Genomic DNA, 13,267 nt, shown 5'->3' on the forward strand with positions numbered 1-13,267 from the left:
ACATCAATTTCAATCTGTGAGCGATGGAAATTTCCAGAAAAGAGAATTTCTCAGATAGTAAAGGAAAAAGAGATCTCATTGACAATGTAAAGATAGTTTATCTCAGGTTAAAAAGGAAACCCATGACAGGGGAAGAGAAGTAAAAACTCTCAGGTGTTTTCACTGTAATAAAGTATTCCACATGAAGTCGTGATGTTGATGGTTTAAGAAAAGCACTGGGAAGGCAGATGTTGTAAAACAGGATAAGCCTTGAGGGTTTATTAAAGTGGTAAAGGAGATCTCAGTTTCAGTGGAAGCTAAGAGTTGCAAAACAATGTAAAGCCTAGTCAGGGATTGGTTAATAAGAGAGTACTAGATCTCTGTAAAAAATTTACCTGTGTTGGTAAGGTTTATTTTTGTGTTCCAGAGGAGTAGGTAAAGAAATTAAAATTTTAAGTGATATAGGAGCAAGTCAATCTTTGATTGTGAGAGATGAGGTGCAGTATTGCCAGAAAAGGTGGTAACATGGAATTCACGGTGAGAAGAGTTGTATTCCATTGCATAAGGTGAAGCTGGAGAGTCCGGTGAAAAGTGGTGAAGTGGTGGTAGGAGTAATAGAGAAATTCTTGGTTCTGGAGATACAGTGTCTCCTTGAGAATGACATAGCTGGATCATCGTTGGGAGTGATGTCTATTCTGGTTAAAAAGCCAGTGGAAAATCAAGCAACTGAGATGTTACAGGAATATACCATGGGATTTTTCCTGACTGTGTGGTGACAAGGTCACAAAGCCATAGATTGAAACAGGAGGAGAAAGCAAGGAATAAAGATAAGGAAGTTGAAACTCAGTTATCAGTAATTATGTTTAAATGGTTAAGGAAAAAAAACACAGGTGGAGGACAAAGTGAATATTTTTAGTTCTGAGAGATTAGTTGAATTATAACAAAAAGATGAAAAAATGAAGCAATTGTATCAAAAGCATATACATAAGAAGAATCTGAGTGTATCCCAGCATGTTACTATCTTAAAGGTTAAGTTTTGAATTTCAATTGGACATAAGAATAAAGTGTGTTTTGCTTAAAGCTGAGTGAATCTGGTACACAGAACCTTACAATTGCCTTTAAATAAGATAAAATTTAGAGTCTTGGCTATCTCCTTGATATGTTTGCAGGGGTTTTGGTCTGGTCCAAACACTATTTCTTCCCCTGGACTATAGACACTGCACTGAACTGGGATGCAACTACATTCCAGGCTTGGAGGGTCTGATCACATGGTCTCCTCTGCTGTCCAATAGGATCTCCATGTCCTTGCCAGAAAATTGAGGTGTCAAATTGCTTTTGTCTGCAGACAAAGGAAGTGTGCAGAGCAGCTCCCCACTGACAATGCTTTACCTTGTGCATAATGGTGTTTTAAAGATGACAAGGTACCAGGAATCCCAAGCAGTTCCAGCAGTAGTGTTTACTTTTGCCTCTGGTGAGTGGGGTGGAAAAATTGTATGAGAAATACCACCAGGGTATTCCTTAGTATTAAAAAAAATTGACACTTAGCCAGTTCCTGGCCAAATATAGTCTGTTAATTTTGACTCTCTCTGCAGATGCTGAGTATTTCCAGTATTGTTGTTTTTTCAAAGGAATGACAACTTGTTTTAGTAACATCTTACTTTGTAATAATCTGATCTTTAAAGAACTTTTTCAGTGTTGTGTTTTTTGTTTACGCAGGATTGTGCTATGAAGTGACTTTTGTCATTGATATTATAAATAGGTAAAGGGATTTTGGGGTGCAAGTCCATGGTTTCCCGTAAATGGCAACAAAAGTGGATAAGGTGATAAAGAAGGCATCATTGATAGTCCCTCACGGATGAGGATGACTCTCTTCCACTTTCAGGGTGTCCCTAAGTGGCTGTACAAAGGCAGAAGAAGGGATATGATATGCTTGACTTCATCAGTGGGGGCATTGACAAAAAAACTGGTAAGTCATGCTGGAGCTGTAGTTAGATTTTAGCTAGGCCACATTTGGAATATTGTGTGCAATTCAGGTCACCATACTATATGGAGAATGTGGAGGCTTTGGAGTGGGTGCAAAAGAGGTTTACCACGATGTTACTTGATTGGAGTGTATTAGCTCTCAGGAGAGGTTGGGACAAACTTGGATTGTTTTTGCTTAAGTGTTGAAGGCTGAGGGACAACTTGATAGAAGTATATAAAATTAAGAGAGGCATGGATAGAGTGGTTAATTGGAGTCTTTTGCCCGGGGTAGAAATGCTTAATATGAAAGGGCATACATTTAAGGTGAGGGGGAAAAAAGTTTAAAAGGGATGTGTGAGGCAAGTTTTTTTTTACACAAAGGTGCTAGATACCTGGAACTTGCTTTCAGAGGAGTTTAAGAGGGAATTGTGGTTTAAGGGGCATTTCAACAGACACCTGACCAGACAGGGAAGAGGGGTATTTGGACTATGTTCAGGTGAGATGGCAATAGTTTAGAATGGCATTATGGTCAGCGCAGACCTTAATGGTCAGAACATTTGTGGATACAAGTTTACATAAAAACCAAACGTTGATAAAAACAAAGATTATGTAAATAACAAAACATTATTTCAGGTTAAAGAAGTCTCCCATGCTATAACAATAAAATAGAAGCCAGGGCACTGGTAAAAAAAACTATAACAGTTATATGTAGCTCTATAACTGAGATAGTTAATGTTATGAATGATTATTTATTTATTCACAAGTGAAAATAAAGGCTATATTCCTTAATAGGCAGAGACAGTACATGTAAAATTACAGACTGCAATTACAGATAGATGAGGTGAAAGTCACAAGCTAAAGAAGCTCAAAAAAAAGTGTTAGTTGCTAACTAACCAGAGTGCTGAAGGACACAAAGAAGGAAATTGTAAGGTATTAGTTATCAGCTTGAAGGTAGTAATATGGATTCAGAAGAGAAAAATCTTGCCTAACGAACTTCCTTGACTATTTGAAGAAGTAACATTCCCAGTCGACCATTTAACTAAATTTCTGAAAGGCATTTGTCAGAATTATTCATTAATTGCTAATTGTAATTAATTGAATTGAAATTGCAAGTGAAGAAAGTATAGGATAAAAACCTTATCAGAGTCTTTTTGTAGCAATGCTCAAGTTCTGTACTATCAAATAACTTTAAAGTTACTTTAAAATGTACATGATATTAAGGGTTTGCACTGAATTGGCTGAAAAATACATTTTCCTTACATTATTCAGCATTTGGATTGGTGTCAGCTTTGGATTTTTGTTCACCCATAAACTCATTAATTCTCTTTATGCTTTCAAGCTACAATTGCCAATTAGATTAAAAACATTAAGATAGCAGAAGATTTATAACCAGAAACATTCTTTATATTGGTTGGCAGATTTTCATTAAAACCTCTTCCTCAAACGTATTGACATTATTGGCCCAGTAAAACATTCTTTTTATGAAATTTCCTTTGAAAATAGTCTATTATTTAGTATTGCAACATGATTTGCTAACGAAAGGCTAGGCTATGGCTTTAGATCAATGAGGTAAAAACAATGACTGCAGATGCTGGAAACCAAATTCTGGATTGGTGGTGCTGGAAGAGCACAGCAGTTCAGGCAGCATCCAAGGAGCAGCGAAATTGACGTTTCGGGCAAAAGCCCTTCATCAGGAGTAAAGGCAGTTAGCCTGAAGCGTGGAGAGATAAGCCAACATTTCAACTCCCCCTCCCACTCTGCCGAGGACATGGAGGTCCTGGGCCTCCTTCACCGCCGCTCCCTCACCACCAGACGCCTGGAGGAAGAACGCCTCATCTTCCGCCTTGGAACACTTCAACCCCAGGGCATCAATGTGGACTTCAACAGTTTCCTCATTTCCCCTTCCCCCACCTCACCCTAGTTCCAAACTTCCAGCTCAGCACTGTCCCCATGACTTGTCCAGACTTGTCCTACCTGCCTTTCTCCTTTTCCACCTATCCACTCCACCCTCTCCTCCCTGACCTTCATCCCCTCCCCCACTCACCCATTGTACTCTATGCTACTTTCTTCCCACCCCCACCCCCTCCTCTAGCTTATCTCTCCACGCTTCAGGCTCACTGCCTTTATTCCTGATGAAGGGCTTTTGCCCGAAATGTCGATTTCGCTGCTCCTTGGATGCTGCCTGAACTGCTGTGCTCTTCCAGCACCACTAATCCAGAATATGGCTTTAGATCAGTTTTCCAAAGGTAGCTTTCTTCTCCCAACCATTAGAGAAAGACACCAAGTAACAGTCAGTATCTCCTCTATATTGAGCACTAAAATTCAGAAGCACATTACACCTGATCCCAATTGCATACTTTCTTGCAAAGACCTAAAATTAGATCATGTGACAATCTGAATGCAGAAAAATCAATAGAGGGGACAAATGAATGAAGTCAGAGAATATGGAGTCAGGGAACAAATAGCATAATGGATAACTAACTTGTTGGAAGACAGAAAGCAGAGAGAAGTGGCATAGGGTGTGTATTCAAAGTGGCAGAGAGTAAAAAATTGAGGACTTACTATAATCAACACTGGAATTGTTGACAAGTTATGCATATAGTTTTGATTTTGGAATCAAAAGCAAGATTACTAGATTTGTAGATGACATCAAATTGTAGAAGATTGGCATTGATTTGAAACAATTGCAAGAAATCACAGAAAGACATTGTGATAAAGGGTCACTGTGTTTCACTATTTGGAAATCCTAGGTTCTAAAGTAAACAGAGCCATGTGTAGCTTTAGCTTGATTTTGCTTACATGGGTTGGATTGAGGCCTTTTGAAAATTTTAGAGGTGAATAATTCAGTGCTTTAACAAAAAGAGTATGAGACAGAAAGTATGGGACTGAAGATAGCAACAAGGTGTCCTATGACACAGGGGCCCAGAGACAGAAACAAATTCCTTTCAGAAAGAGAGAACCATCCAGAATGCCAATGAGTGTGCAGGTTCCATTCAGAGAGTTCACAGGTTTCTGTAGGAAAGAAAATTAAGATGTAGTCTTCAGAAAAAAAAATCTCAATGGAGTAGAACAGTAAAGTGATCTGGGACTAAAAGTAGCCATGTAGGTTAAAATAGCTATTAATAAAAAAAGTGCAGGTTACATGCTAGATTTTATTTCAAGAGAGAAAGGACATGCTGAACGTACATGGAACCTTAATACAAGAGCAAAATATTGTGAAATCTGACATAGAATATAGAACAGTAAACCTGTTTGTCCTATGCAGTGTTTTGTGCAGTCCTTGCATGGGATTTTGTACACTACATTGGTTTTGCTCATGCTGGGTATCGGGTCCTTCGTTCTAGTGAGTTGTTGTCTGCACTACACCAGAACTGCAAAAAGAGGAAGAAGAACACCTATACAATGTATTCGCCAAAAACGGATACCCCCGCAATTTCATCAACAGATGCCTAAGGGAAAGACAACAGAATGAGGACATGCCACAACCCAAAGGACTAGCCACACCACCATACATCAAAAACATTTCTGAACTGACAGTCAGACTAATGCGACCACTAGAACTCATAACAGCACACAAACCAACAGCTACTCTCAGACAACAACTCACCAGGACGAAGGACCCGATACCCAGCATGAGCAAAACCAATGTAGTGTACAAAATCCCATGCAAGGACTGCACAAAACACTACATAGGACAAACAGGAAGACAGCTAACGATCCGCATCCATGAACACCAACTAGCCACGAAACAACACGACCAGCTATCCTTAGTAGCCACACACTCAGATGACAAGCAACATGAGTTTGACTGGGACAACGTTACTATTATAGGACAAGTCAAACAAAGAACAGCCAGGGAATTCCTAGAGGCATGGCACTCATCCACAGATTCAATCAATAAGCACATTGACCTGGACCCAATATACCGACCACTGCAACGGACAGCTGGAACTGACAACCGGAAGCGGCAGAGACAAACCACTATAAATGCTGGAGGAAACATCACAGAAGCGCTTCACAGGAGGCTCCCAAGCACTGAGGATGTCACCTAGACAGGGGACAAAACGTCTGCAACACAAATTCCCAGCTCGGCGAACAGAACCAAAACAACGAGCACCCGAGCTACAAATCTTCTCACAAACTTTGAACACTGACAGAAGTATTTCACAGCGATAAATTCAATGAAGTGATGGATTGTCACAGCCTGTGAATTTCCTTGGGAATGACTCTTGGCTAAAACCAATCTGGAGAAGAATGTCAAAACTACCTTATTCGAAGGGGAAAGGCCTGCCACAACCTGTTATTGGATCTAGCAGTACTGAAGAATTAGACAGCCTGTTACCAAGTCAGGAATGACTACAGTCTGGTGTTGCAAGTACAGTGTGAGGATCTCCTATATTCATGGCTCCTAGTAAAATTCCTCATGCCTTCTACTTGAGTACATGCACTAATGATATTTAGCAAGTTAGGTGAAGTTTATTCTCCACACAAGATTATTTTTAAAATGTGGAAACTACTGAAGCAGCTACATTGACATTGAGTAGACTTTAGAGATATAAACTATGCAGCAGGCTGTATTTAACTGCAGACTGTAATTCTGTTACATGATATGGAGCCACACCTAATTATACAAACTTTTGTATCTGTTCCAACCTGTATTTTGCAATAAGATTTGAATGTTGGCAATGACTGGACCTATCTGCTTGCTATTCAAGAAAAAAAAACATAATTCTTTGTTTAAATTTGGATTTTGGCTGTTCGCATATTTGAATTAAAGCTGCTGAAAAATGTTTAAGGAAAAATAGTGAATGGACAATTAAATGCACTACCTGTATTTTCAACTTATAAAATACATAAAATGGGCAATATCAAATCGGTCACTTGTCACACATATTTCTTTTTCTTTGAAGCCATGTCAATTCAATAAAGCATTCAGGTAAAGTTTCACTTACGATCTATACATTTATCTAGCAATACAACTTTCCATTATGCTATTTAATAAATTCAGTTTTAATTACTAAAAATGATAATTACAGTTCACATTGAGGATTTTACTTTGCTGTCCGTTAGGTAAAGTTATGATGGTTGGGTCAGTTGTTGAATTTCTCCCTAGTGTGATTTTGAGCCTAATAACATCTTGCATTTATGGAACATATTTAACAGTGCAATTTCCCAGAGTCAAACAGGCAAGAATTAGATGCTAACCAGGAGCTTCGGAGTTGGAGTATAGGAAGTCTGCATGAACAGTTGGAATATAGGAAGTCTGCTCGAACAGTTGGATTTTCAAGTGGCTTTTCAAAGTAGTGTCAAGGCTTTGTGAAGTGAGTTCCTGTGTCAAATTGCGATAAGTGAAGACTGTGTCTCCTACAGTGGAGTGAAAGAGAGAAGGGAAAGAGAATGCTCAGTTAGTTGGAGTTGAAGAGCACTGGAGAAGGTTGTTGAGGTTGCAAATGGAAGCATTTATAGATGAAGTGCAAGAATTTGGCCTGATTGCCATTTAGTAACATTAATGATTGTTAAAATAACAATCTGAGGAATTCACATAAATTAGCTAAAACATGCAGACACGGGTTTTTCCTTCCTATTTCATAACTTAAACAATTTTTATAATTTGTAAAATTTGTATGGAAAAACTATGATAGCTCTGTCTCAAACAGCATCTTATTTCCAAAAATAACCCAGATTCTAAAAAAGCCTCCAAATGAAACTGGATCGCTGACTTGGAATGCGCTGCACTTGTTTACCTTCAACCTACAGCCTAAACACAGCCGAAAGCAACCAAACACTCCTCTGGCTAACTGATAGCTTAAAATTTTGACTTAGAATGTATATTTATCTTCAGTCTTTATTTGCTAAAACATCTCAATTAGCTCCACATTATTCATCAAGATTTGAAGTGCAGAGGCTGAAGTTTTGGTATTAAAATATTTTAAAAATATATCATTATTCATATCACTGGGATATCAGAAATAGGAAACCATCTGACACTTATTTTTACATTAAAGATATACAGTGGAAAATGGTAAGGATAATAGAATTGTAAGGCCAGGCAGGCCTATGACTAGTCATGCAATAAAGACAACATCTTGAATGATTATTCTTTTGAAAACTGACTTTCCCTTTAAAACATATTATGAAACATTGTGTTGCTCATGATTAAGGGGGCTTTGGTCATGATTTATCAACAGTTAGTTCCCAATCCATTTTCACCACAGTACTATACTTCAGAATTAAGGCTGCATGTCAATACTTAATAAAGCCAGTGACATCTCGTAACAAGCCAGTACAGGAAGGCGACTGGGTGTGGTAGCACCTCATAATCATCAGGGATTCTGGTGAGATGTTGCATGAGTGTATGCATCAGAAACACGTTTGTGCTCTGAATTAGCATATCTAAGTGACAGAATGAGGAAGTATACCCTTAATTATAAATAAGGTACAACAACCAAAATAAAAACTGGTTTTAAAGCTGTTATCACCCTTGAGCTAAGTAATACAACATAGTGAAAGACTAAATAGGCATTTTAGTAGCATCCCTGATGAAGGGCTTTTGCCCGAAACGTCGATTTTCCTGTTCCTCGGATGCTGTCTGACCTGCTGTGCTTTTCCAGCACCACTCTGATCTAAACTCTGGTTTCCAGCATCTGCAGTCCTCACTTTTGCCTGTTTTAGTAGCAAGTCAGGTTTCAATAAAAATGGAAAGTCAGTGAAGTTGCAGTCACAGAACTTTATGATCAAGGTGTAAGTTTCCTGCTTGGAGTGAGAAGGGGACACCTTAGCATACAACGTACCTCCAGAGCAGTGGAAGTATTATGGAAGCAAGGACAAAAGCACAATTTAATGATTAAGGATCCTAAAAAGATACTTATTGTAGAAAAAATTGCAAAAACATTCAACGTACCCATGGAGTAGTGTTCATCGGGTTCACTTTTAACATGGTCAGAAAAATCCTACAATAAAAACAAAATGACTATTAGCAGGAGATAACGCAAAACCATAATATAATGCTTAATAACACATGGAGATTCTGTGGTTGAATTCAGTCAAGGAAGTTATGGAATTATCGCATGATGTAATCTTACTCCAGCCATGAAAAACACACACACATACACACACACTTCACAAACAGCCCCAGCCTATTCAGCTTCTTCCTAGCTCAAATCCTTCAACACTGGTAACATCCTTGAAAGGGTTCAGAAAAGATTTACAATTTTCACAACATTCTTCTGAAATGAAGGAGACCAGAATTGCACACAATATTCCAAAAGTGGCCTAACCAACATCCTCTACAGATGCAACATGATCTCCCAATCCTAAACTCAACGCTCTGACCAATAAAGGAAAGCATACCAAATACCTTCTTCACTATCCTATCTACCAGCGACTCTACTTTCAAGGAACTGTGAACTGCACTCCAAAGTTTCTTTGTTCAGCAACATTCCTAGGACCTTACCATTAAGTGTATAAGTCCTGCTAAGATTTGCTTTTCCAAAACGCAGCACCTCATATTTATCTAAATTAAACTCCATCTGTCATTCCTCAGCCCATTGGTACTTTTGATCAAGATCCCAGCATACTCTGAGGTAACCTTCTTCGTTGTCCACTACACCTCCAACTTTGGTGTCATCCGCAAACTTACTAACTTGTAAAGAGATATTCACTGACACAACGGTTGAGTGGAGTCAGGAACCTGTGGTATTTCACAATGAGAACAAATTTGTTCCAAATAAAGAGTGTCTTTGTTTTCTTCTTTCACCAATTGCTATAAGGAGTATAACCTTTTATAGTTGCCTATGCTGTAAATGCAATAGCTCTTCCTGTTAGTGAATAATATCCATAGTGTACTTTATTGGATAGCAATCCTGAAAGTCAGCAAACATACTCTACCCATCTTTATATCTCATCTTATTTTGATAAGATCACGGGTCTCTTTACCAACTGATCAGTTGTATAATTACTCAATTATTATTGTTTATATTATTACATATTGTTATTTGTATAATTAGTCCCCTCAGTAATTTAGAAGTTTGTGTGGGAGGCAAAACCTTAATAGTTGATCCTCCAAATCATAAATAACAGAAGTGAAAATAGATTTTGGAAATCCACTTTACAATATAGAGATGTCCAGGAGAATATTCAGCTATTGTTAGCAGTCGTTTACAATTCAGTAATACCAACAGTAACAAATGTTTTTCAAGTTTTAGTGACATTTTTAAAAACGTAATAAATTTGAAATCTTTTTCTTATCATAAAACAGCCACAAAACCTAGCTCTGGTTTATAGTTGGTTCCCCCATTAATTCAAACTATAGCCACAAGAGTGGGTCATTCAGCCCCCTGAATCTGTTCTGCTATTAGATAACTTAAACTATGCCTCCAATCCATTTACCTCTTATAACTAAATTTCCTTTAATAACATGTTCTCACAAATATGTGGTGATCTTAGTTTGGTAGTTCCAGCATTTGCAAGATATAATGCCAGATTTTTATGACCTTTTGTGAGAAAAGCTTGCTTCCAGTATTTACTCTCAAATGGTCTAGCTGTAGTTTCAAGATCATGTCCCATTATTCTTGATTTATCCATAAACAATTTCTCTGAAGCTACCAAATCAAATCATTTTAATGCATAAAAAGCAAGAGAACTACGGATGATGCAGGTCAGAAACAAAAACAGAAGTTGCTGGAAAAGCTCAGCAGGTCTGGCAACATCTGTGCAGAGAAATCAAATTTAATGTTTCTGTTCGGTGACCCTTCTTCAGAACTGCTGGTAGCTAGCCCTTTAACACATAAACATGTCAGATCAATCTTCTAAAGGAATTTCAACTAGATTTATGTAAACCATTCTCATTATTTAACCTCTAATCCCTACTGTTATTTTGGTGAATCTCCACAGTGCTCCTTCCAAGACTAATATGTTCTTCATAAAGTTGGGTGCCCAAAATGGAATATCATACTTCTCCATCTGAATTCCCTTGCCTAATCCTGCTTAATATGGTTATTAGGCTCTGTAATTTCCTTTTAGGCAAATAGTCTCCACCAAAACATGGAGTGGGAGGTCAGATAGCTTAGTTGGCTAGATATCTGATTTGCAACATAGAGTAACGTCAAGAGCATGGGTTCAGTTCTCACTAGGTTACCACGAAGGACTTGGATTAAGCCATCGCCAGTCTTCTCTCTCGAGTGACATAATATCTGTACACCCTTAGTGTTTTATAGCGTTTTCTGTTTTTTTTTGACAAGGTGTTCAAATGCCTGTGCGAACCAGCACTGGGAATGCAACATAATTTCTTCACGGCAGTCCCAAATGGGATATTTGTTCCTTTCGCTTAACAACATCAGACAATTGAAATCCTTTAAAGTTTAGACAAAGTTTAGGAAAAAATGAGGTGTGTCAGCATCAGATCTTCTGCAACGATTAATGTTCTTCTAGATATAATGTGTTATATTGAGGGACTTTTAAAAACAAAGCAGTCTTTCTTCAGTTCTGGAAATTTATTTTTTGAGGTGGGGGAAAGCTCTAACTTCTTCTTGGTCAGATACTGACAAGGTTTGGAGTGACTCCAGTTGGTCAATGATGATACTTCAGAGCCCACCTGGCAGTGGCTGTATCATTAGGGTCAGGAGGCTGAGAACGTGCAGGCAGGCAGAGAGAGAGAGAGAGAGAGCTTCACGAGTGTGAGCGTGCGTGCGCGCTCCCCTTCTCTCATCAGCCGCCTTGACAGCTGCACACTCTCTCTCTCACACACACACAGACACGGTGCGGCCATGCAGCCTCCTCATCTCACCCTCCAGCTAACCTACCAGATGGATTAACGCACCTCCAATTCTCTGGATGTCGCCAGGAACCGTTCCACACAGACAGACCGGGGAATGGATTGGAGTTGGGAACAGGATGAAACATGGAAATGCAGCACCACAGGAAGGTAAGCGCATTCAATTGAAATTTAGAGCGTCAGGGCAGCTGGAAAATTTGGTATGAATTGCCTGTATCTTTGTTGCGATTGGACGCTGTTTCCATCCAGTGTTTGATGGTCACTGGAAGGATGACCATGCTCCTGGTGGTTCTTATTTCCAAACTGTGATTTTTCGCCAGCAGTTCAAGGGTTTTGCTGCAGCCCTTGGCTATTTGTTCCTATGCAGGATTTCTCGCTCTCTAGGAGGTTACATGCGGCAGCTTGTCTCCAAAAAGTCTTGTCTTCGATTGAAAGATTACTCGTGGGTCCTAAAGCATCCCACTGCCACAGCCACCACCCCGGATTTATATTTTGCTTTAGTTTAAACAATAGTATTTGGGACAACTGACTATTAATGAACGATACCTGGGTTCAAATAAACATCTACGCCTTAAAGCAGACCTATTACGAACATCTTTGCCTCTCACTTGTTAGAATATGATGGAAGGGACAGACGGTTTCTGAAATTATTTATGGTAGAATATCATTATGGGTCAAATTAAAGTTCAACATTTGAAATAATCGAAGGGGCGTCTCAGTATGTAACATCCTGAATATTTGCTGTTATTATCTTCTACAATCATATTCGTCGGCCTTAGGAGGGAGATGTTTACCTTGCTGAAAGATTTGAATGGTGTGATAAACCTGGAAGAAAACCTGAGAGAGTTTGTGTTCAGTTCATCGAGTTTTATGTAAAGAACTGTAAAAAAAAAAAAGGCCAAAATATAATTTGACAAGATGTATTAAAAATCAACTTTTTAAAAGGATAGTAAGTGATGCATCTTTACAATGTAGATTGAATGTGTGAGAATCTATAATTGCTAACCCAGGTAAAGGACCAATACCCAGAGAGCAAGAGATTATCAAGTTTAAAGCAGTGAAATAGATGATAATAAATCAGTAATAAGATATTGTTGAGTCTGAAGATTGTAGCAGAGGGAAAAATTATACAGGAAGGGGTCATAAAATTTTGATATCCTTGGGAAGAATATGCTAGGAAAGAAAATTGCAGAATATGTTTTGATTTCAACATTTACAAAATGACTGGTATGACATTTAGCTAGTCTCGGCAAACCCTACATTTAACTCAGCACTTGCTATTAAGAGGAAGAAGTGTGACAGCAAAGAAGGCATGGACACCATGGTGCTGATTTTAAATTTAGTGTAGGCTGGTTGGTTCTGAATGGTGTACTGACTGTATCACATCATTTTTGTGAATTTTGACAGTGCTGAGGACAGGGCAGACCAACCAAAGCTTCTATTTATTTGAATATCAATGTTATTACTGAAGAAAAAGAACTTGTTCTTTTAAAATGAATCCAACTGAAAAATAAAACCTGTTGTGACTCATTAATGGTACTTTGACAGTCTCAA

The 13,267-nt window shown here is 38.5% G+C and overlaps 1 protein-coding gene across 1 annotated transcript in view; it reads left to right on the forward strand.

Moving 5' to 3' along the window:
• The first annotated feature begins 11,667 nt into the window (after positions 1-11,667).
• Positions 11,668-13,267, forward strand: part of pde4dip (phosphodiesterase 4D interacting protein) — a 466,622-nt gene continuing 465,022 nt past the window's right edge. The window contains exon 1 of the mRNA XM_072573987.1: positions 11,668-11,863. Coding sequence (XP_072430088.1) covers positions 11,811-11,863 — 53 coding nt within the window. The 5' untranslated portion in view covers positions 11,668-11,810. The remainder of the gene's footprint in view (positions 11,864-13,267) is intronic.

Source organism: Chiloscyllium punctatum, chromosome 7, assembly GCF_047496795.1.
Source record: "Chiloscyllium punctatum isolate Juve2018m chromosome 7, sChiPun1.3, whole genome shotgun sequence".
Taxonomy (NCBI): Eukaryota; Metazoa; Chordata; class Chondrichthyes; order Orectolobiformes; family Hemiscylliidae; genus Chiloscyllium; species Chiloscyllium punctatum.